The 21,253-nt window shown below is 36.6% G+C and overlaps 1 protein-coding gene across 19 annotated transcripts in view; it reads left to right on the forward strand.

The window, feature by feature from the left end:
• PPFIA2 (PTPRF interacting protein alpha 2) overlaps positions 1–21,253 on the forward strand; it is a 344,800-nt gene that overhangs the window by 287,877 nt on the left and 35,670 nt on the right. For 10 of the 19 annotated variants that reach the window (XM_030002992.1, XM_030002987.1, XM_030002989.1 and 7 more), the window contains 9 exons: positions 901–963; positions 3,269–3,360; positions 6,949–7,084; positions 7,565–7,785; positions 10,444–10,681; positions 13,366–13,395; positions 14,277–14,407; positions 14,961–15,142; positions 19,895–19,988. In XM_030002992.1, coding sequence (XP_029858852.1) covers positions 901–963; positions 3,269–3,360; positions 6,949–7,084; positions 7,565–7,785; positions 10,444–10,681; positions 13,366–13,395; positions 14,277–14,407; positions 14,961–15,142; positions 19,895–19,988 — 1,187 coding nt within the window. The remainder of the gene's footprint in view (positions 1–900; positions 964–3,268; positions 3,361–6,948; positions 7,085–7,564; positions 7,786–10,443; positions 10,682–13,365; positions 13,396–14,276; positions 14,408–14,960; positions 15,143–19,894; positions 19,989–21,253) is intronic. The other 9 variants (XM_030002991.1, XM_030002993.1, XM_041120594.1 and 6 more) reach the window with 3 other exon arrangements.

A 21,253-nucleotide genomic window follows, 5' to 3' on the forward strand; every position in this document is an offset into this window, starting at 1 on the left:
TCAGGATGGAGGCGTCATGCTAATTTTGTATTACCAAGTATTATCACAAATATGGTCTAACTTACACCTTCCACTCTTTTAATTCAAGAGTGCGCTCAAGCATCTTTCCAGAACTACTGCAAACTGGATATGCTGAACATTGTGAGTCCCTGTTTTATCAGCGGGGAGTCTGATGAAGAGCTTGTAAAGGACCAGTGCACAACATGGTGCGAGGCACTGACAGAAAGTGGATGAGAACTGAGGAATGGCCACGTTTCAGATGTGCTGTCATTCCTGTATTTTAACCTGCTGATTTTACCTCCCTTCTCCCTCTGGGAAGAGTAAAATGCTGTCACCACAGAAGAAGGAGCATCTGCCCTTGGAAAAGAAATGTTATTTACAGGTTTTCTGTGATGTGAGATACAGTGGGCCTGCAAAATTCAAATCCCATAACCTTGATATTCACCCTCCTTAATCCCTCCCTCTTCTACATATTTACCTTCAGTTTGATCTAAGGGGAATCTTTCAGTGTCTTTCAGAAGGATATTTCAGAACCTCTCAGAGGATGTACTTCTGGTTTATATCATTGAAACAAAATGTCGTACGAAGCAAGAAATAGGCCTGCCAAAAGAAGAACCTGGGAGAAATAGTTGTGTAAGAGTGTGACAGTTGCTCAGTTCAAGCAAGATGCAAAGTTTTTGCTGTTCTTGAAAAAACATGGTCCTACATGTTTGGATTATTTCCAGCGTTTAAAATTTAATATATACTCAAATGAAGCATTAAAGGATTTTCATTTTAAAGCCCAATGAATATGAACTTTGCTAATTTGTACATGGAGGCTACATATATATGGTGATATCTGATATTTAACATATGTCTAATTTCGTTCTCTTTTTTTTTTTTTCTTCTTTTTATTTCTAGAATGTTTTGATTCAAGAATCTGAAAGTTTCAGGAAAAACCTGGAGGAGTCTTTGCATGACAAGGTACTATAAAATACTCTGATTTTATCAGTTTTTCCAAATAATAAATATATAACTTTTGATAAATATGTATATGGTATATTAATTATCCAACTAGCATGTAAAATCTTCCTGGCATCAATAATAATTCCTTTAATCACCCACATGCCTTAACTAGTCTTTGAGGGTCTCTAACAATTGTTCTGAGCCAAGTTCATGGTTGAGATCCTAGCCTCAGGAATTCAATACTGAAATTCATATTGATTTCACTGGCTCTGGAATTTTTGTTCTATCAGTTTTAATTCTGAAAAAGTCTTGTTTAACAGAAATGTATGCATAACTGGTTACACTTTCATAGTGAAGAATGTAATTGCTTGATGTGATGCAATTCTTCTTAACAGGTGCAGTGGCATTATGCTAAATACAGCTGAAAGGGGCCTTTCTTAGTTTGTTGCAAACTAACCCCTAATACTGTTTAGTGAATCAGTCAAATTAATTATAAATATTTGTTCCAATCCCAAATGTTAGGATTTTGTTTTGAAGTTTTACTTGCCTTGAGTGCAGTAGGACACACAAATGTATCTGCATTCAGATTCACAGAAGTGTTTTTGTAATGTATCAAATCCATTTAAAAGCGATTGTATAGAATTTAAAAAACATAACTCCATTCCATACTAATATAATTATATATCATACGACATCCAAAATCAAGAACTTTGAGAAAAATAACAAAAGTATCTGTTCAAATGAATTGTTATTTTATCTACATTCAGATAACCTTGTAGAAAGGCAGTGAGATTAAAGTCCAAAAAAGAAGCTCGTACTGCATTTTAAATAAATAAAATTTCTGTGCTGTACTACCACAGTTATAAGGTGATTCAGCTGTCTCAAAATCAGGATCATGCTTCACCATCAAGTTAGATAACAAAAAGGACATTTCTAAAGCTGTGTCAATTGAAACAAAAGTTTCTATGATTTTGCTACCAGAGAATCTGAACCTGAATTATGGATACCAATTTTGTCTGTGTAAATAAGGTATTTTTCCAATGTTATCTCCAACTTAACTGTATTGTTTTAATAGTGTTAGAGTGGAAGTGAATACAGTGGCTAATTCTTTCAGCCTGTTTTCTGGCTTGAATGTACATATCAACTCTTGACAAAGATGAAAAATCTAGTACAAAAATCTACATTTGTATCAAAAGTATTTTTGTAAAGATATTTTTATTTATTATATTTATTGAGTCTTGCTTAAGGGTGGGAAGTGAAAGAAATAGAAGACCTCCGTTACCACTCCGTGCAATTGGAGATGAGTTCTCTTCACACACAACCACATACATCTGACTCCAGAGCTTCTAAGTTCCCACTTTAAAGGGTTTATTTGTTCCACTTTGATGAAGAAACTGGTGAAGCGATTTCAGATAAATGGACATAACAGCAGATATTAATAATCTCTATATAACTAGCAAATGATACAAGGAGAATGACCACCAACTCATCTCAGTAATTCTATTCAACCAAGAAATAGTGTAAAAATACTGTAATAAGAATTACTGAATCTGATATTACTTAAGTGCAGATCCTTTTTCTTCCTAGCATTTTGGAATCCTGAACATTTTAAACTCTAGGAACAGCAGTGTTACATCTTCATCCCATGTTCTCTCTTAATATCTTTTAAAATTCTTTGATTTCATTTTATTAGTAGACGATAATTATTTGTACAATTTGGGAACACCACTGTTTTCCCTAGTGGTTGCTGTCAATAGCCTTTTTGTTAGTTGGTTCCAAAAATCCAGTTTTTGTGGCACACTGTCATTTTTCGCTAGCAGCACCTCTTACTGGAATTTCAACTCCCAAGAGCGAGCTGTAAAGCTGCAGTTCACCAAGTCACCTAAAATGTGGTTGTCTCTAAGTCTGTGTCTCTGTCAGTAAATAAAAAGGTCAGGACACAATCTCAGTCTCTAAAGGGCAAATGGAGTGTTGCACACTGAACTATGCCTGACACGGAGAGTGCAGTTAATGCACAAATCTGTGCTGGTTCTTCTTTTCCTCACCCTAGCTGTATAAGGAAAAAAAAAAATTTCAAGGACAAACCTGTCCTGCCATCACTTCCAGCTAGTGGAAAAACAGTAGAGTGTTCTACAGACTCCTCTTGATGCATATTGTCTTATTAGCAATAGAGACTTGCATGAGTTCATTGCCTTTTCTTCTTATAGTCAGTGCTACATTCAGTGTGTCTTATCTTACTTGTTTAGCTTTATGAGAGCAATATCTCATAAAGTAAATGTATTTTATATCACAAGTAAGTATGTCTTACTATTCTCATTTCCAGGAAAGACTTGCTGAAGAAATTGAGAAACTGAGATCTGAACTGGATCAAATGAAATTGAGGGCTGGTTCTTTAATCGAACCCACCTTGTCAAGGTAATATTTAATGTCAAAAGTTTCCTCGCTTTGAATTGAAATAGACCATAAATGTAAGTGTCAAGCCTTTACAACAGGGGTGTGTTCAGACCACGCATAAAAATAGTCATGTATGTCTTTAAAAATGTAAAATCTGTGCAATGATTATTACTGTTGCTTTTCACTTTTTTCATAGGTAAACGGGGCCTTATAGCAGTGAGTATGCACTGAAATATTACTGAGATTAAGGAAAGTCTTTTAAATTATGGAATCTTTTCAAAAGTATATGCAAATATCCCTTTTTCCTTAAAAATAAAGTTCAAATCATTGTCTTTAATGCTGAAACTGATCAGCATATTTATGCTTATATTTATTTATTTATTCTATCAATTATATCTAATAATTATTTTTTTATTAGCAAGAAATAACTCCGCTTTGCTTAGTGTGTAGCATAAAACCACGAATCTTCAGCTAAAGATGAAGGCAGTATTGAGGGAGATCTGAAATTATCATAACAGGACATTAAATATTATGCCTCTTTTGGCGGAAAAGCAATATGGGAACAACAGTGAGACAGAGACCATAAAAATAGCTATTAACAGCTGAAATTAATTTATAATTCTAGAAAGTCCTTCTTGCCTAAAAGTATCCCTCAAAATAAAATTGTTACTTTATTGATAATTGCATGCCATGTCCTGTTTTCATAACAAGCAACAAGTTAATGTCTAAAACCTGCCAGCCAAAGCTCATGGACCAAGACTAAATTCAGAGCACTGTAATCCTCTAAAGTTATTCTTGTTGGATAATTTTTTTGCTTGCATCAGGTATTGTCTGCCCATTGTTTCCTCAGACATCTTGCTCAGTATCTGGACATACTTTCTCCCTCAGCCTTGTACTGTGTCTTGGAATGATATTTTTCTATACATGGAGAAGCGTAAATCGATGAAATTCAGAATGTGATGTTTGTAACTGTTCCAATTGTTGTTCCTTTGGGAGTGTAAGTGTGACTACAGGCACACACAACACTTTTTTGAGAGTGCTCGCGAGGACACAGCCTATTGAACTGCTGCAACAAACAGCAGAGGCTTTTTGGAGCAGTGTCGTTGGGGAACAGCAGCCTTTCTTGCTGGGCAGATGAGCATCACTAGCTTGTGCTCTGTAACTAGGAGTCCGACTAGCCCTTGTCAAGGGGCTGTTTGAACTCGGTAAGCTGTCTAAATGTCTTGGGAATCCAGCAGGTTCCCCTAAAACGGTATACTTCCCCTTCCGTGACCTCACGTCACGAAGCTACCAGCCCTCTCAGGAACAGGGAGGTATCAGCACTACGTAGTTGCTGTTCTCAGCCATATGCAGTTCTGCATTTGCAGGAGTTTGTTCTTGCAGCAGAAGAATAATGAAGCTGGTCAGCAGATAGGTATTTGCTGCCAGAGACTGGAACTTGGGCTCTTTCTTTTCTCCTGCCAACTTACTGCACAAGTACTAAGTACTATCAAGTATCAGAGCAAAGTTCTATTACAGCAAATACTGTACACAGAAAATAAAAAAACAGTCACTGCCCTAGAGGGTTTACTATATAACAGATGAGAGACATACAGACAAACTAAACATACAAAAACCCCAAAAGATTATCGTCTGGTGCTGTAGATGGAGGGCTTAGGACATTCGTAGCCCAACTGTTGTCAAGTATTCTTATTGGTATAATGAAAAAAGTGAGGTTTAGAGAATTTTTTAAAAGGTAAAATCATAATTTTTCTAATATTATGGAAGTTCCTACCAGGCATGACAGGAAGCATAAGAGAAGATAAACTGATGATTGTTCAGAAAAGGACATTTATGACAATAGTATGAGCTCTGATGTATGCCCTACCCAAAACTAAGTTCTAAAACATTATTCAGTATCTGTGACATTTTTATGGATCTGATTTTATTGCTATGGCACATAGCCACATTTCAGGAATTCCGGTACCTCTTTTTTTTTAATTTGTTTTCTTATGGTATTTATTTTTTATAAAAGAAACTGTATTAGTGCTTGAAATCCTTCCATTATGATTTATAATACCAGACAATAATTACATTCCTTCCTTCCACTCTGTCAAAGTAGCTCGTAGCAGAGGCTTTCATGTCTTATCATGATGTTTTCGTATTTCCCATTTATCCATATACAGGCATCACAGTTGTAATATTTTATCTTTCACTTTTACTTTATTAATGTGATGTTTGAAATTTGAGACCAATGCTTCAGTCTTCCACGTATGAGTATGTTTTAATTCAAATTAAATTCTCCTCAAGGAAAAGTGGATCTCTATGTTTAGAAACTGACTCGGAACTAGAGCCCAGGAAAACAGTCATGCTTACAGCCTCCAGTTTTCAGCATAGATATCTGTGGTTTTCTGAATTATTTCCTTCATTTTGGAAAGCAGACATTCTCTTACTTAGCTTTTTTTATGTCTAGAATTAAAGCCATCATTTTCTCGAACAGCATTCTTTTCAGAGCAAGAGAAGTGCTTAAACCCAAAACTTATTCCTATTTTGTGTCCCCAAACTGATTACTACCAATTGCTGTGAACCCTATAAGTTGTCTGTAAGTGATTGCAAGCATTTTTCACAAGTTTAAAAAAAAAAAAATTAAAAAAAATTTAAGTATGACATTAAACTCTCATTTTATGCTCTTATAGATAGTAAAATGTCAAACACATTTTAGGATTCACTATAAGCAAATACATACTTAGTTGTCGTCTTAGTATAGTATTTGTAACATTTCATTTTTCTACTGTAATCATGCTATTCATATATTTTCATGTGTAGATTGCTTATGTGTTAAGAACTAGAAATTGTTTAGGTCTCTACTGCTGTGGCTGGATGCTCAGATGGTGCACGGAGCCTTTGCTCTTCTGACTCAGGTACACGGCAGGTGGGCAGAATGCTTCTATTGCACCGTGCAGGGAACTTCACGGCTGTTGTGTGACCAAGGACAGAAACACCAGGGACCGTTGTCTGCAGCCAAGCAAAGATATGCTGAAGTCATCACGTATACGCCCCACTACAATGTCCCAAGACTTACCATGGCTACAGGAAAAATTGGGAGTTAAAACTCTCAAAAGCATCGTCAAATAAAGATGAATCATTCATAACCAATGTTATATATTGCAGGGCAGTTCACTAATATTTTCATAATGTAGAGCACAGACTTACAGTAGGAAAGTGTTATAGATATCCTCACTCATGACCATGTTACGTGCTTACAGTAACCTCAGGCGTATTTATTCAGGCGAGTAATGGAAGGAAAATATACAGGATAGTACATTCAGCAGCCAGTTCTGTTAATTATCCTGGAATCTACTTGTTTTATCATGTTAAAGTTTTGGACGAAAAGTTCTACTGTGCAAGTCCTTCATTTTGAAAAATCAAAGGTTTTATTTGTTTTCTTCCTTAATTTTCTCGTAATATGATTTCAAGTTTTCACCTTCAAATTGTACTTTGTGATGTGGTTTTGTCATTTATTATGTGATACATAACAATTTGTTTGTTTAAAAAAAGAAATCTGTGTTCCTAGACTGAAGGTCATTGGATTATTACTCTCTCAGTCTACTAATGTGGTTCTTTTTATAGGCCTCACCTTGACACATCAGCAGAGCTGAGATATTCTGTGGGCTCCCTGGTTGATAGCCAGTCTGACTATCGGTCAACTAAAGTGATAAGGCGACCTAGAAGAGGCCGGATGGGAGTACGCAGAGATGAACCAAAGGTTAATCCCCACTTTCTTCTCATATATTCCCCGATAAGAGAATGTATTTCAGGCTGTTAAGCTTACAGTTGATGTATTTCCAGAAAACAACAACAACAACAAAGCCAACGACCCACCAAACAAGAAAACCCAATCCAAATAGCAGGATTTTTCTATACATGCTCAAACAAAAGTACGGTTGTACTAAAATGAAGGCAGAAAAGATTGAAGTTCAGACAACAAAGTTCAAACATACTAGACTATCTGTCTTTTCTGGGTATTTGTTTGGGTAAATTTTCCTGATGGTTAATTTTACACAGCATGAGAAATTACATGAAAATACTTTACATCATCTATGGTAATGTTGCAAGTATTAATGGAGAATTAATCATTGAAAAAATACTCTTAAATGTTAGTTGCTTTCCTTTCCCATTTTATAGAAGTTCAACTTTGCAGTTGTTTTCCATGGAATAAGCCATATACATCCTAATTCCTGCTCAGGTAAAATCACTTGGAGATCACGAGTGGAATAGAACCCAGCAGATTGGCGTTTTGAGCAGCCATCCCTTTGAAAGCGACACTGAAATGTCCGACATCGATGACGACGATAGAGAAACGCTTTTCAGCTCCATGGACCTCCTGTCACCAAGTGGCCATTCCGATGCCCAGACTCTGGCCATGATGCTTCAGGAGCAGCTAGATGCAATCAATAAAGAAATCAGGTATGTAGTCTGAAGCAGCTGTCATGCACTTCTCATCACAGCTTCAAGCTTCCTTTAGTGCGTGAGTTCTGGTACTGATCATAACAATTAGGAAACCACTTGTACATTTAAAGGATTAATAAAGTGTCTGCTTTTCATAAGTGATTATCAATTGTGTGAAGATAACAATGGCATCTTCATTTCCTAACCATAGAAATTTCTTTCAAAAAATGTTCCAAGTGAAGAACTGCTGGCCAATTAAAGAGAAATACATTAGAGAAGGCTAGCACGTGGCAGATTTGACAGATCACTATTCATAGTCCTCTTTTCAAGGTCTTTTACACTGTTCTGCATGACTCCACTTCCAAATGATCTCATATCAGAAATATTTTATTTCAGTGCTCTTCATGCTTTCTTCTGATAATTATTCCTGTGTTACATCTCATATAAGCCACGTTTTCTAAGACATGGTTTTGATTTTCTATGGAGGCATAGAATTTGATTTTTTCATGCTCCAAGTTGGGTTATAGTGCTTGGAAATAGGTGATGCATTGAATGTAACTTAATAATTTCTGTGCAAATTTAATGGTGTGATAGACAATCCAATGACATATTTTAATTAAGTGATTTTTTATAAATGAAACCATATTTTACACTTAAAACATTCCTACATGTTTTTCAGGAAGGGTAACTTTAAAAGAACTCAGTGTATGAAAACCATCCTCTTATTAGTGAAATATAATCAAAACCAGATTACTTTTTGCCAGATCTCAGTCTTTCTCTAAGCAAGGTAACTTTAAAAGGAGAACTCTATTGAAATATATTGAATTTGAATAACTTTTCTGTTCAGGGGAAGACTTTTTGTTACAGATCTACAGCTTTGCATTTTCACTTCTCCCAGAATTTCTTCATTCAGATAGGATTACACTGCTATTTTCTCAAACCTCTTATTAGACTTGTCAAGATAGAAAGTCAAAAGAGAAATTGTGTTGTTGTGAGTGTAAATCTCCTTAAAGCAGTGTATGTAAAAGACAGACCCTTATCTGTGTTTTCTGTTATTACAAAGAAGTCAGTACTGTGACCGATTCAGGAAGCTGTAGATGCAACAAATATATTTGTTTTAAAAAATACTACCATTTTGACAATTTAACAAGTAATTATGTAATACAGTAAAACGTTTTCACAAGGAATTGTACCTGCAGGTGACATAGTGGGATATTATTCGTGCCACCCTGAATCAGATCACTGTTTTACGTAACAGAGGATCTTGACTTAGATGTTAGGTACAGTTTTGTCTCAAAAAGGAAGCAAAGGTGCACATTGTATATAGCTGTTTTTACTGGAGGTCCACTGAGAGTAGTTTATTTCCCCTACTGCTAAGCTTATACTGAAGTATAGGCTTTCATTACCATCACTGTCATTATTAAAGAACCAGGTAACTAATTTTGTATTCTTCTTTTTTTTAATATGTTTCAGGAAAAAACGGTTCTACAAGGATAGTCTTATAAACTGTACTGCATTTCACATTTTCTTGTTTTGTTTTTTTCTTTTTCTTGACAAACACTATAAGGGTTTATCAAATGATTGGAGATGTCAAAAGAGATTAAGAATTTATTTTGCCTTAGATTTGTTTTATTATACAAGATGATTCAGAATTTAGATTACTAAAATTAAAAAGATTGTTATAATTCCCTTTCAAAATATTATTTGCTGTTAAGTTTCTGCCACGCCTCATTTCAGAAACAACTGTAGACATTTTATAGACATTTTGAAATGGACGCTAGGGAAGAAGATTTATCACAGCACAGGAATTCGTAGGTTTCTATTTTCAATGTATTATGGTTTCATTTATTGTACTTGCTTCATTTCACTCAGAAAAGCCTGGTTCACAGTTTCAGCCTCCCCAGACTTTGTATTCTCTCATTTAACCTTGATCCCTCATACTTTTTCCTCCTCTTCTCAAAAAAAGACTCCTTCTAATGTGGGTTCATGGGCGAAGGTTTTATTATAAACACATTTTTTCATTCTAGGTACAATCACAATGAAAAACCAAAACTAAAGAACCCAGTGGAAGCATCCCATTGAGGCTATATGTATTTAAGAAGCTTATATTTGTTGTTAACAAGAGAACTATTTTAATTAAATTCACTTAAAAACTCGACGGTTTAGAAACAACTGTCATTTTTTCATCAATTTGTAGAGATGAAACGGACAATTTGTTTTGCATCTTCTCTTGTTTTATTAATACGGATTATCTTAGCAATTCCCTTCTTAAAGGCCCAATTTCATTTCACTTTAAATTTGCGTTCGTGCTTTAGCAACAGAAAATCAGATGAAGCCAACTTAAGATTGGAATTAGTTTCCTATGCTAAATCGGATTGTTAAACCCTCTCCCCTATACTGTCTCCTTTGCAAAGGAACCAGTCTTCCTGAAATGTCATATGGCAAGTCTTGTTGTTGGGCAGATTCTTCAAAGAGTTTTTGAGGATGGAGGAATTAAGAACTTTATAATTCTGGTGATTAAAAAATACCCTTTTCAATATTATTTTGGAGTTGATCTATGATATTCATCTTTGTTTTCTTTTATTTTCAAATCTCATTTGAAAGGAAACATTTTTTAGTTTTGCTTTTGAGGTATTCAGAGACAAATACAACCACATTCTTCTTTTACTTAATAAGGTTAATCCAAGAAGAGAAAGAGTCGACAGAACTGCGTGCCGAAGAGATAGAGAACAGAGTGGCCAGCGTGAGTCTGGAAGGCTTAAATCTAGCCAGAGTCCACCAAGGTACATCCATTACTGGCTCGGTGACGGCATCGTCACTTGCAAGCTCATCCCCTCCCAGCGGACACTCAACTCCTAAACTCACGCCTCGCAGTCCAGCCAGGGAGATGGACAGAATGGGGGTTATGACGCTGGTAAGAAACTTCGTGATGCCAATTTTAGGTGTGATATTTCTAGGGTTAAATACTTATCACTGAATGAATCGCTCATGTCTCTAATTCTTTAGTCACCTCTTCATCATACATACTGATAGCAAATTCCATAGAATATGGATGTTTGGGTTGTTTTGGGTTTTGTTACTGTGTTTTTGAGCATTGCATGATTCAGCAGGGACATAATGATCTGAGGATCAAGGGCCTTCAGCACACAGGCAGTGGAATTAATGAGAAACAGAACTGATCACTGAAATTACAGTAATCAATTTAGAATTAAAATATGTTTAGTAATGAAAAGCTCTGAAGTGATACAGTTATTACACAGTAGTCTGTGGGACTATTGCTGAGTTTAAACCTCCAGGAAATGTCTAGAAGACATTAAAACCTTCTATTATTTCATATGTATGATCATTTGGGTATACTTCCACATTCGGGGCACTCTTTGCAGCATTTTGTATGTATTCTTCATATCGAGCACTTGAAATAACTGCTTTGTTTTCCAATAATTCATTTAACTGATATATTTTGACATTACAAGCAGCACACATAAATAGATAGCAAGCCATCAAATTATCATGCAAAGCATTTCTAACATTGCTGTACCTTTGAGGACATATTCTGAAATGTCTGGTTTGATTTGAAAAGGGATTTGCAAAAAAAATTAATTTTGGTCCTAGACAAAAAGAAACAGTGCAACAGTCAAGTAAGTGAAGGTAGTGCGTGTCGACGTATTCGAGATGTACAACTCTGATGTTGATAAGAGTGCAGATGCAGGGTTCAGTGTTCACTGTGGGCGACAAACCAGTCTGGAGCCTGGGTGAATTCATCCCTTTAAGCACTAGGAGAGAATCAAAGCAGCCCACTCTGCTGATCTCTACATACAGGGAGGAGAATAGGATATGTGTAACCCCATTTTTTATTTGCTGTTTCTCTGATAATCGTAATGTCACCGATGTCCCCTTGTGGTCCATTCCTGGGAAGCAGCAGCGCTGGTTCCCTGTGGAGCCCCTCTCAGCAGACGGGAAATGAGCCTTGATCTCAATCAGAAAGCAGAAGTTAACTCTCCTAGCCGAGAAGGTGGCTCAGAAGAGCTGGGAGTGGAGCCTGGCTGTTCATTCTGCTCAGTGGGGAGCAGGGAATTTTGTCCGCTATCATCTAGCCAAGTACTCCCTTTTCCTGGGAACTGACAACTACTTGTATCCACTTCTACCCCTCCCAGTTTAGGATGGTGTTTGCTGCCTTCTTGGGGACTAAAGACAGCAGAGAGAAGGTCAGGGCTGGCAGTTGTGGCAGAGTGCAGCACTGATTCTTTGCTGCTGCCCCCAGTTCCCGCTGCAGAACAGCAGGAATGAAAACGTTGGTGGTGCAGACCGTTGTGGAGGAGGTGGGTGCGCAGGCTGCTGCGGTGCCACCCGCTTCACCAAAGCAGCACCCTCCCAAATACGCAGTTTGGCTCCATTTCACCAACCATTTAAACTAAGCAATGTGGCTACAGATAAATGGCAATGGTTTAAACTGACCTTCCAGCAGACACCGGCACTGCCTGGTTGCCTTGATTTGGACACAGTAACTTTGGGTCAGTAGGTTCATCCGATTCAAATACAAAATGACAGCGTAGCTTCTGCACTTCAGGTTGCCGTGGCCTCACTGGCATCCAGCTGTAGCTGTGCTAAAGCTCAGATTGCTATGTCTGTATGAGTTTCTGTTGAGCTCTTGACATACCGTAAGCTGTAGAAGCAGCACCCCACGGCATGCTCAGCAGCACAGCCCACAACTTGGCTCACCCTCATCAACTATGTCAGGACACTTCTGCCCTGCGCTGTTTCAGCAGGAGTCCAGTGTTAAATATCTCCTCCTTACTGGCTGGAGTACTTACAACAGGCTATTAGACATCCTCTAAGTGGAAACTTTGAGTTGGGAAGAGTTCTGTAGAGGTCTGGTCTCCAGAGCCCAAATTGCCAAATGGTCCTGTAAGGGCTGGCTGGAGAAGCAGTACTGCATGAGTTTCCAAAGCCCAGGTCCGTGCAGTAAATAAATTCTGCAGTATATCTTCAGCTTTCCTTGAATGAATTAGACATCTACCAAAACTAAAAATGAAAAGGGGATTGAACAAGACACATTCTAGCAGCCTTCTACTGCCAAATAATGCTGCAGTACAGAAGATGGGTGAATTAGTATCCATTGACTGAAAATGCATCACTTTAATGGGATAACTGGACAGAAAGACCACTTTTTCAGACATGGTATTTGTTGGTGATATTTTGTGTTTACACTTGGTGAGACACCAATAGATTTGTAATATTAGGTAAAAAAAATAATTCTGTGTTGGGGGTAGTGGAAGGATTTATATGAAAACTCCAAAAATGAAAACTGCTGCTATAAGCTTGCAATGTTCTATTCTTTACTAAGCTTATGAAAATGAAGGAGATCGAAACTTTAATAAAAATAACTGCTTTCCTAGAATGCCATATTTGTCAGGAGTTATCTTATGTTATGATACCAAGTGTATAATTAGTATATAGTATGGATAGTATTAAATTAATGAAATCTCTGCTTCCCACTTCTGAGTGTGAGAAGAACGAATGTGTGGCATTTTGTTATGCTCAAATAAGATTTATTAATCATTCTTTTTTTGTTGTTGCTGCTTTTGTTACCAATCTAAGCCAAGCGACCTAAGGAAACATCGGAGAAAGGTATGATACTGGGGGGATTTTTATGTTTGGGAGAACACATTTGTCATATTCCTCTGCTATTTAGATAACCAGGTTCCTTGCCAGCCACTGCATCCCCTCTGCTCCTTTTCATTCACTTCCTAAACATAATCATTTTAATCCTACCTGGAAAGGCTTGCAGAGGTCGCAGCTAAGCCACAGAATCAAGGCCCACCAGTGATACTTTGGAGTAGTAGCCTCCACAGCACAAGCTCAAAGGAATAGTTAAAAAAAATTGTGGACACACACAAGTATTTTGGCTATTCTTCTTGCTGGAGGAACCAAAGTCAGATTACTTGAAATCTTCTGGAGCAATATCAAGTTGCTTACAGAATTGGCACTGAATATGGGATCTTTACATGAGCAGAGACAGTATTTAAGATAAATCATTATATGCTGTGACAAAATTCCTTTTTGTTCAGGCTTATTTTTAAGCATTCTGACCATTCTGTTAACAAGCCATGGAGAGAGTGGTCCTGTTTATGTCTGCATTTACCTTCTCCCTTATATCCCTGAGAAACTTTGTTTACTTGAATAATCCTGTTTAATGCAAGAGACCCGCTCACGTCTAAGGTTATTTTCATGTTTAGACCTTTACTGGATCAACCTATTTGGCATAAAAGGAATGATTTTTTTTTTTCTCCAAGTGTAATCTCTCCTCTTTCAAATATGTACTTTAAGCTGCTATATTTAGGCAATTGCTCTTTCCCAATAGCCTCTTTCAAAATAAGAATGCTTACAATTGGCTCAAAAAATTGCACTTGAAACTGTACATGCTTCAATTCACTTGACAAATTGGTGCAGGGTATGTTGAAACTCTCTTGAAAAGCTAATCAGCTCTCAATGGAGTCTCTCTCCCCCAGATTGCAGTAGTTGAAGAAGATGGGCGTGAAGATAAAGCCACAATCAAATGTGAAACTTCTCCTCCTCCAACACCCAGAGCTATCAGAATGACTCATACCCTTCCTTCTTCATACCACAATGATGCCAGAAGGTAAGATGTTTGTAACATGAATTGGCACCTCACAGTTTTACCACGTATTATTGTTTAACTGTTCCAAAATGACCCGATTTCTTCCTGTTTGTTCTTGGCAATTGCTTCCCCTGCCATAAGAGAGAAAGCCTTACCCTTTGCCTCTTGCATGACCCTGAGAACGTTTGTCGGTGCTAAAATACATGCTGGATATTTCTGGTTTGAGGTAGAGTTTTGATCACTACTAGAAGGAGTGATACTGCAAATCCTAGAAAGACAAACAGCAGGCTGATTCCTGTATTTTTCATCAATTGTTCTCAGCAAATTAAAAATATTTATTTTCCACCTTTTTTTTTTTTTTTTTTTAATAAGATCCAGTCAGCCTGCTGGAGAAAATGTGATCTTGTATTGCCCTACATGTTGCTAAATCATTTAAAGAAGATGTGATTGTTTCACTTGTTGGGACATCATTCCTAAAGTATAACCGATTAATTTGTTTGCAGAGCTGCTCAGAAGAAAGTAAAAAATTATCTGCAAATGTTATCTATTCCATTTCTTTATTATCATTTTCTAGTAGTTTGCCTGCTTCGTTGGAGCCAGAAAGCATTGGTCTTGGCAGTGTCAATAGCAGCCAGGACTCCCTGCACAAGGCTCCCAAGAAGAAAGGAATCAAGTCTTCAATAGGACGTTTGTTTGGTAAAAAAGAGAAGGCTCGACTTGGACAGCTCAGTAAGGAATTAGTGGTAACAAGCCAAGGTCACCATTTCGCAGTCATTTTTCCATTTTTAATTTTGCTTCTTTTCAGTTTCCAATTTGCTTATTTTTCTCTTTTTGTCTGGCGGAACTTTCCCATTAAACTTCATTGCTCTCAGCAATTACATTTGTGAGGAGTTTGCTATGACTATAACACAAACGAAAGGAGACTTCTGGCACAAATTACTAGACTCAGCCTCTTCACTGAACCTACTGCTTCAATAGTCTCTTGAAGTAGGGTAAAAGTGCTAACAGTGTATTCTCAAATAACCAAAATAAAGAGGAGGTGAGAAAGTAGTAAGTAATAAACCACTATAAGGGGTGTAACTACTATGGAAGGTCCTTGCAAGTAAGTGTAGTTGCCTTTCACATTCCAGTGTGTCAATAGATGTCTGCTAGTGCCTCTCACTGAATGTATTTACCGTACTCTTTCAATTAGTTATGCTGCTCACGGCGATGCTTTTTCTTCCTACTTCTTCTGCCCTTTTCCCTTGCCAAGACCTTAGTCTAATTCATTCCTGGTTAAAAATTTTTCTCTGTGATATTCCATAGGATATGTCTATACCACATGCAAAAAAAAAAAAAAAAAAAAAAAAAAATCAGTCCTAACATAACTTTATTTAACTACCTTAGGTAGCATACGCAATGGAAGGTGCAATGACAGTCTTCAGCAAAGGCTTACAGTCTGCATCCCCAGATGGGCAAATACATCCTTAGCTGCAGTCTGTATTGCTAGGCTATCTGATTTAGCTAGATTAAGATTAGTATATATACACATGCCAACACAAGCATCAAATTGGTATAGATGCGTCAGTAAAATAGAAATACTAGCCCTTTCCTAGTCACGAAGATGTCACATAGTATGAATTTGTGAGGCACTAAATTTTTACTGCCATGGTGATCACTTAACACCTGTAAAAGAATTTTAAGGGTTTGCAATAACCGGAAAAACTTAAGCTCTATGTAAGCCTGAAATTAAAAAACTAAATTCCTATTAAAACATGTCTTTATCACAACTAACAAACCCATCATTAAAATGGTACAGAATAAAATAAGGTAATATTAAGGTCAAATTATCAGAGAAAAATCAAATAACTGAGCATCCTCTGTTTAAACTCCAGCCTTTCTCCTCTCTGCCTGTGAGAATCTTGTGTTCTCGAAAAAAATTAACTAATTTCTTAGTGCAATTTAAATTCCCCTTTTTCTCACTATGGGAAGAGTAAAATTGATTTATTCAATATTTTTTGTAGTTTAATGTATTTCAAAATCTGTTAAATGAGTGTTTCAAATACACCTGCATGTCACTGTCTGCACTGATGGAGAATTTTATAACTTTAGACTGCGTTATTAATTCACATTTACATTCCATAAAACTGTTTTATTGATACTGATGGATTACACATAATAATCTATGATTTCACAGTAACTCACGAACATAGAGGACAAAGATGTAATAAATGTGTTGGTCTTCCCTGTAGTTCCTTGCAATGTGGAACAAAAATAACAACTTTAAAGATTATCTCAGGAGCAACGTAATCTGGTAAAAGATTAATTTCTTAATAATACCCACCATGATTAATAAGACATATGTATAATTGGATAAAGCCTATTTGTAATTCCCAACACTAGCTTATGAAATTGCAAAAAGATATTAGTGAAGATTTGCAATTAAATGAAATTTTTGTGGTTTCTATCCTTTAGCTCAACAGCAAAGATTTCAGTATAAGGCACATTTTAATTAAGCAACCTAGATTTACAAGCATGTATAAAATTAACAGTAGGACTGTTAAGTGACCAAAAAGTAGGAACAAAATATTTTTAGAAATTGAAATGACACTGAAAAGCTGAATTATAGAGTAGTTTTTCTCATCTTAATTTTTAAGATACCAAAAGATATTGAGTGGCAGTTTCCATTCAATGGCAGTACTCTGAAGACAAAACAAAATTTAAAAAATAGCAATCATGGTAGTACTTGAATCAATTCAATGACAGGTATGCTATCTGTGCAGCTATATAATTAAATAGGTCTATTTATAGTAAGATACTATATCACAGAAATCTAGATAGTAAGTCCTATTATTACTGCACTGCAATATATTTGTATGGTTTTCATAACCTATATTTATAATACAAAATCAATAAAAGAATCTCATTTAATTCCTTGCTTAAATAAAACATTCCAATTTGATATAGTTACATACTTCTTACATTTTTTAATATGGAAAATACCTTTTCTTCAATAGCATGTCAAATACCAAAGAGGTAATAAATGTAATTTTGAGCCTCAAATATTAATTTGTTTTCTTATATGCATATTTGCACATGCACACACTTAAAGGAGCACTTTAAAAGTTCACATCAATGCAGAGGATATTAGGGTTCCCAGTGATATTATACCCTCTAAGTACACATAATACTTCCGTAACTAATTCTATAATATCTCTCAAATCACATGTAATATATACTCATATTTAAGAAGTAATATTGGAACCTCCAAAGTTTTATCACTAACTTCAACAGAGCCAGGCTATCACCCCAAAGATTTCCTTGCTCTGCATTCCCTACAAAATTCTGAAATTATTAGTTTTCAACTGCTAAACTTGCCCTAGTTTTGTTATTTTATAATTTGCTACTTTTACCATCTCTGCTAAATTATTTGCGTTATTGTTCAAAGGCAAATTCATGCTTTAGGAGATCTTTCTTAGAATCAAGATTCAAGATTTCTAGATTCTTCAAGATTTCTTTTAAATATTGGAGAGGGACAAGGAATGTCACAGGGAGCACGAGTGCCTTTTGGGGTTGGTTTGTTTATTTATTTATTGATTTGTTTGATTTTAAACTTATCCAGTCTTCTTTCACTTGGGGAATACCACACCAGACACTTAGATACTCTTCCCATGTTACATTTTAAATATTCTAGTCCCTAAAACAAACAATGCATTGCAGGGATTTTTAGCCCTGCCCAGGCAAGCTGATCTCTATGGTGTTTGCAAAGGTCAGCTTGCTAGGAAATATTTATTGTGGCTGTCTGCATGCCGAAGATACTGACAGGCACAATCGCCTCATCCAGTACAACGTACCCTGGGTTACTCAAAGGACCAGATGTGTTTGTCTTACGGTGAAATCCATTATGCCAAGAATACGTTCCTGTCTGTGATAAACCCCTCATTGCACTGCCCTCGCACCATCTCTGCCTAACATACTGAGGGCTGCTCTCTCAGAAAGGTGCAATATATTGATACGACAGTTTGCTAAATTAAAAACTTACTCCAGAGTCCACAAGAAACATTTCCTGAGATATTCTGGAAAACTTTGAAAGGCTGATGAAGTAAAGTATACATTCGTTTTTCCTGCATTTCTCATTGGAAGCATCATTCTCATCATGAGACTTGCAGAAGTAGTGTCCTCTTTAATAAAGAAAAATTCTGTCTAGACAAGCAGGAGTGTGAAAACTACACCTGCCTGAAAGGACAGCTTAAAACCAGGCTTTTCTAAGTTAATGACATTAACACAATACAGCAGTAGGTTTTGTTCTTGATTGAGGTGCCTGTAACTGTGACTTGTAAAAGGCTGTGATGCTATTTCACTACGTAACATTTACTTGTTATTTTATGGTTAAAAATCAATGAATTGGAATATAAATCTTGTAATTTATACTGTGCTTTCTTAATTATGCCAGTGTCCACTCTACAATTGTTCACTATCCATTAGCTGAGAAGTAAGAAGTTGCCATTGCCAAATGGAGTCAGGCACCAATGTTTACCATACTCTTGTCTTCCTTCTTGTGCCAGTTACACACCTTCTGAATAGCAGCACAGGAGAAAAGCAGCCTTCAGAGAAGTGCTGCAGCCTCTCTGTCTGCGCACATACGTGTGCAAATGAGAGGAGAGCGTGGAGCCAGAGCCAGGAGACCGTACTGACAGCTCCATGAGCAGGTCCCTTCTTCCTTGAATCTAGGCAGCAATAAAAAAGTCAGAGCATCTTTCCACTTTTGCACTAGGAAAGTCACGTTGGTGGACGTATTGTATGATCAGCATGGATCATACAATACCAGTCGTGTCCTTAGTTTATAATACGATCTGATTTTTGGTCCAGGTGTCCTTGCTTACTGCAAGCTTCCCTTGTCACTCTGTGCGAGTTATTCAAGTTCCCATGACTTCGACAGGAATTAGGTGCCTATGAGATACATCCAGGGAGACCTAGGAGGCTTTTTACTTCTCCGACAGATTCTTTGTGTCATCTCTGGCTTGGGAGTTTGCAGGGATAACGACATCGGAGACTCTAAGACTCTGTGAGAGCGAAATGAAGACTTTAGTATTACAACATTAAGTGATGCTGTCTTATGACAATAATAATGATACAGTTCTTGAGAAGGCACTTTCATTTGTACATTTCCCAGCTAAGACTAAAAAATGGCAAGGGCATTGCTTACTTAGGACCAAGAGCCTGAGCCTTAGGAGGCAAAGAAAAACAGGCAAAGTACATCAGCGTGCTTTTCTCATACATTTCTGCTAAACACATGAGGAGGAAACAATTTTTCCCTCTACTTCTACTCTTTCCCATGTAGTAAATGCTTGCCAGAATTTACCTCTGTAGGTGGTAGATGGTCTCCACAAACCCCAGATGTCATGGCCTAAGGAAACAAACATAGACGATGGTGGCGGGTGAGAGGGGGATTGAAGGGTTGAGGAAGGGAACTAGGAAAGGGCTATGGGAAAATACAGTGGGGTTTGGTTTGTTTTCTTTTTTTTCCAGGAGGTTACATGGAAACAGAGGCAGCAGCTCAGGAATCTCTGGGATTAGGCAAACTTGGAACCCAAGCAGAAAAGGACCGAAGACTAAAGAAAAAGTGAGTACCTTTTTTACGTGACTTTCACTGGCTCAAACTTGATTCAAATGTCAGGTTTTGTGTTGGTTTTACGCAGACATGTAAGGAGAAGCAAGACCATCTACTATGGCAGTTTACCACTTAGCATGGTTTTTTTCCAGTGTAAAAGTTTTTATAGCTGCATATAAAATATAGGGAAAAATATTTAGAGTCTGTCAATTGTACAATAGTGTTTCATTTGTGAAAGAACATAGGTTTATGAGAGAGAGACATTTTCTATTTCACATTGTCATTAATTCAGTGCTGTTTGCCTTCTGTGCAATTCTTAAAAAATAGCCAGGCATTTAATGACTCACTACATAGATTTTTCAGAAGGGAAGAAAAGACTTTTTGCATTATCTATTGAACACATGATTATTTCTGTCTATAGAAGTCAAAGGCTTGCCATAAACCGTAGAAGCTTCGCTTTCTTTTTGCCTGTCAGCACACGGCTTTTTGTTCGCATAAATTATGTAATAATTTAGCGCTGTCTTTGGTGCACCTCCTTGTAAAACCAGTAAACTGACTCATAGCAGCTGCCAGGAGCTAAGAAGAGCTATTAAAATAAAGCTAGAAACACAAAAGAAATCTCTTGGCAGCATCACAGTTCCAGTGTAATTAGAAGGTGTCGGAGAAAAAAGATGGTACTTAGAAACGGCTTTGCAAATTCATTCTGTAAACAAACAGGTTTATTTTTCATCCATAACCATTAATTTTAGTGCTATTATTTGTATTCTGAAAGCCTCATTTTTAAAATTTGTAGGGTTTTCAGGTTTCTTTCAGTCTTTTAATGTTCCTTTGCAAAGTTTCAAGAGAATTTGCAATTCTAATTCAAAGAATCTAGGGGTAATGTTTCAGCTTCTCTTTAAATTTATATGTAGAATATTTTTAATCACTAATTTCATATCAAGCTCCTCATGAAATATAACTTTAAATGCACACATCCATGTAATGCACAAATATAAGTGTTCCACTTAAATCAGCCTCAATTTAGCAATTAAAGATAGAGAAGCAGTCATTGTGCTAGCTGAGAGAGAAGAAACTTTTTAAATTCAATTAAGAAACTCACAATAACATTCACAGGGATATCGCAGTTGATGAGTCATGTCCCTGTATTTCTTATCTATACATTTTTATCACTCGTTAAGTCATTTAGAAATGTATGGATGTAGAGAGTATATCACTATGCTTTTTTTACTAAATCTAGAAAGCATCTTTGAGACTGTCATTACCATTTGTAAAGAATA

This window comes from Aquila chrysaetos, chromosome 26 (genome assembly GCF_900496995.4).
Source record: "Aquila chrysaetos chrysaetos chromosome 26, bAquChr1.4, whole genome shotgun sequence".
NCBI classification, from domain to species: Eukaryota; Metazoa; Chordata; class Aves; order Accipitriformes; family Accipitridae; genus Aquila; species Aquila chrysaetos.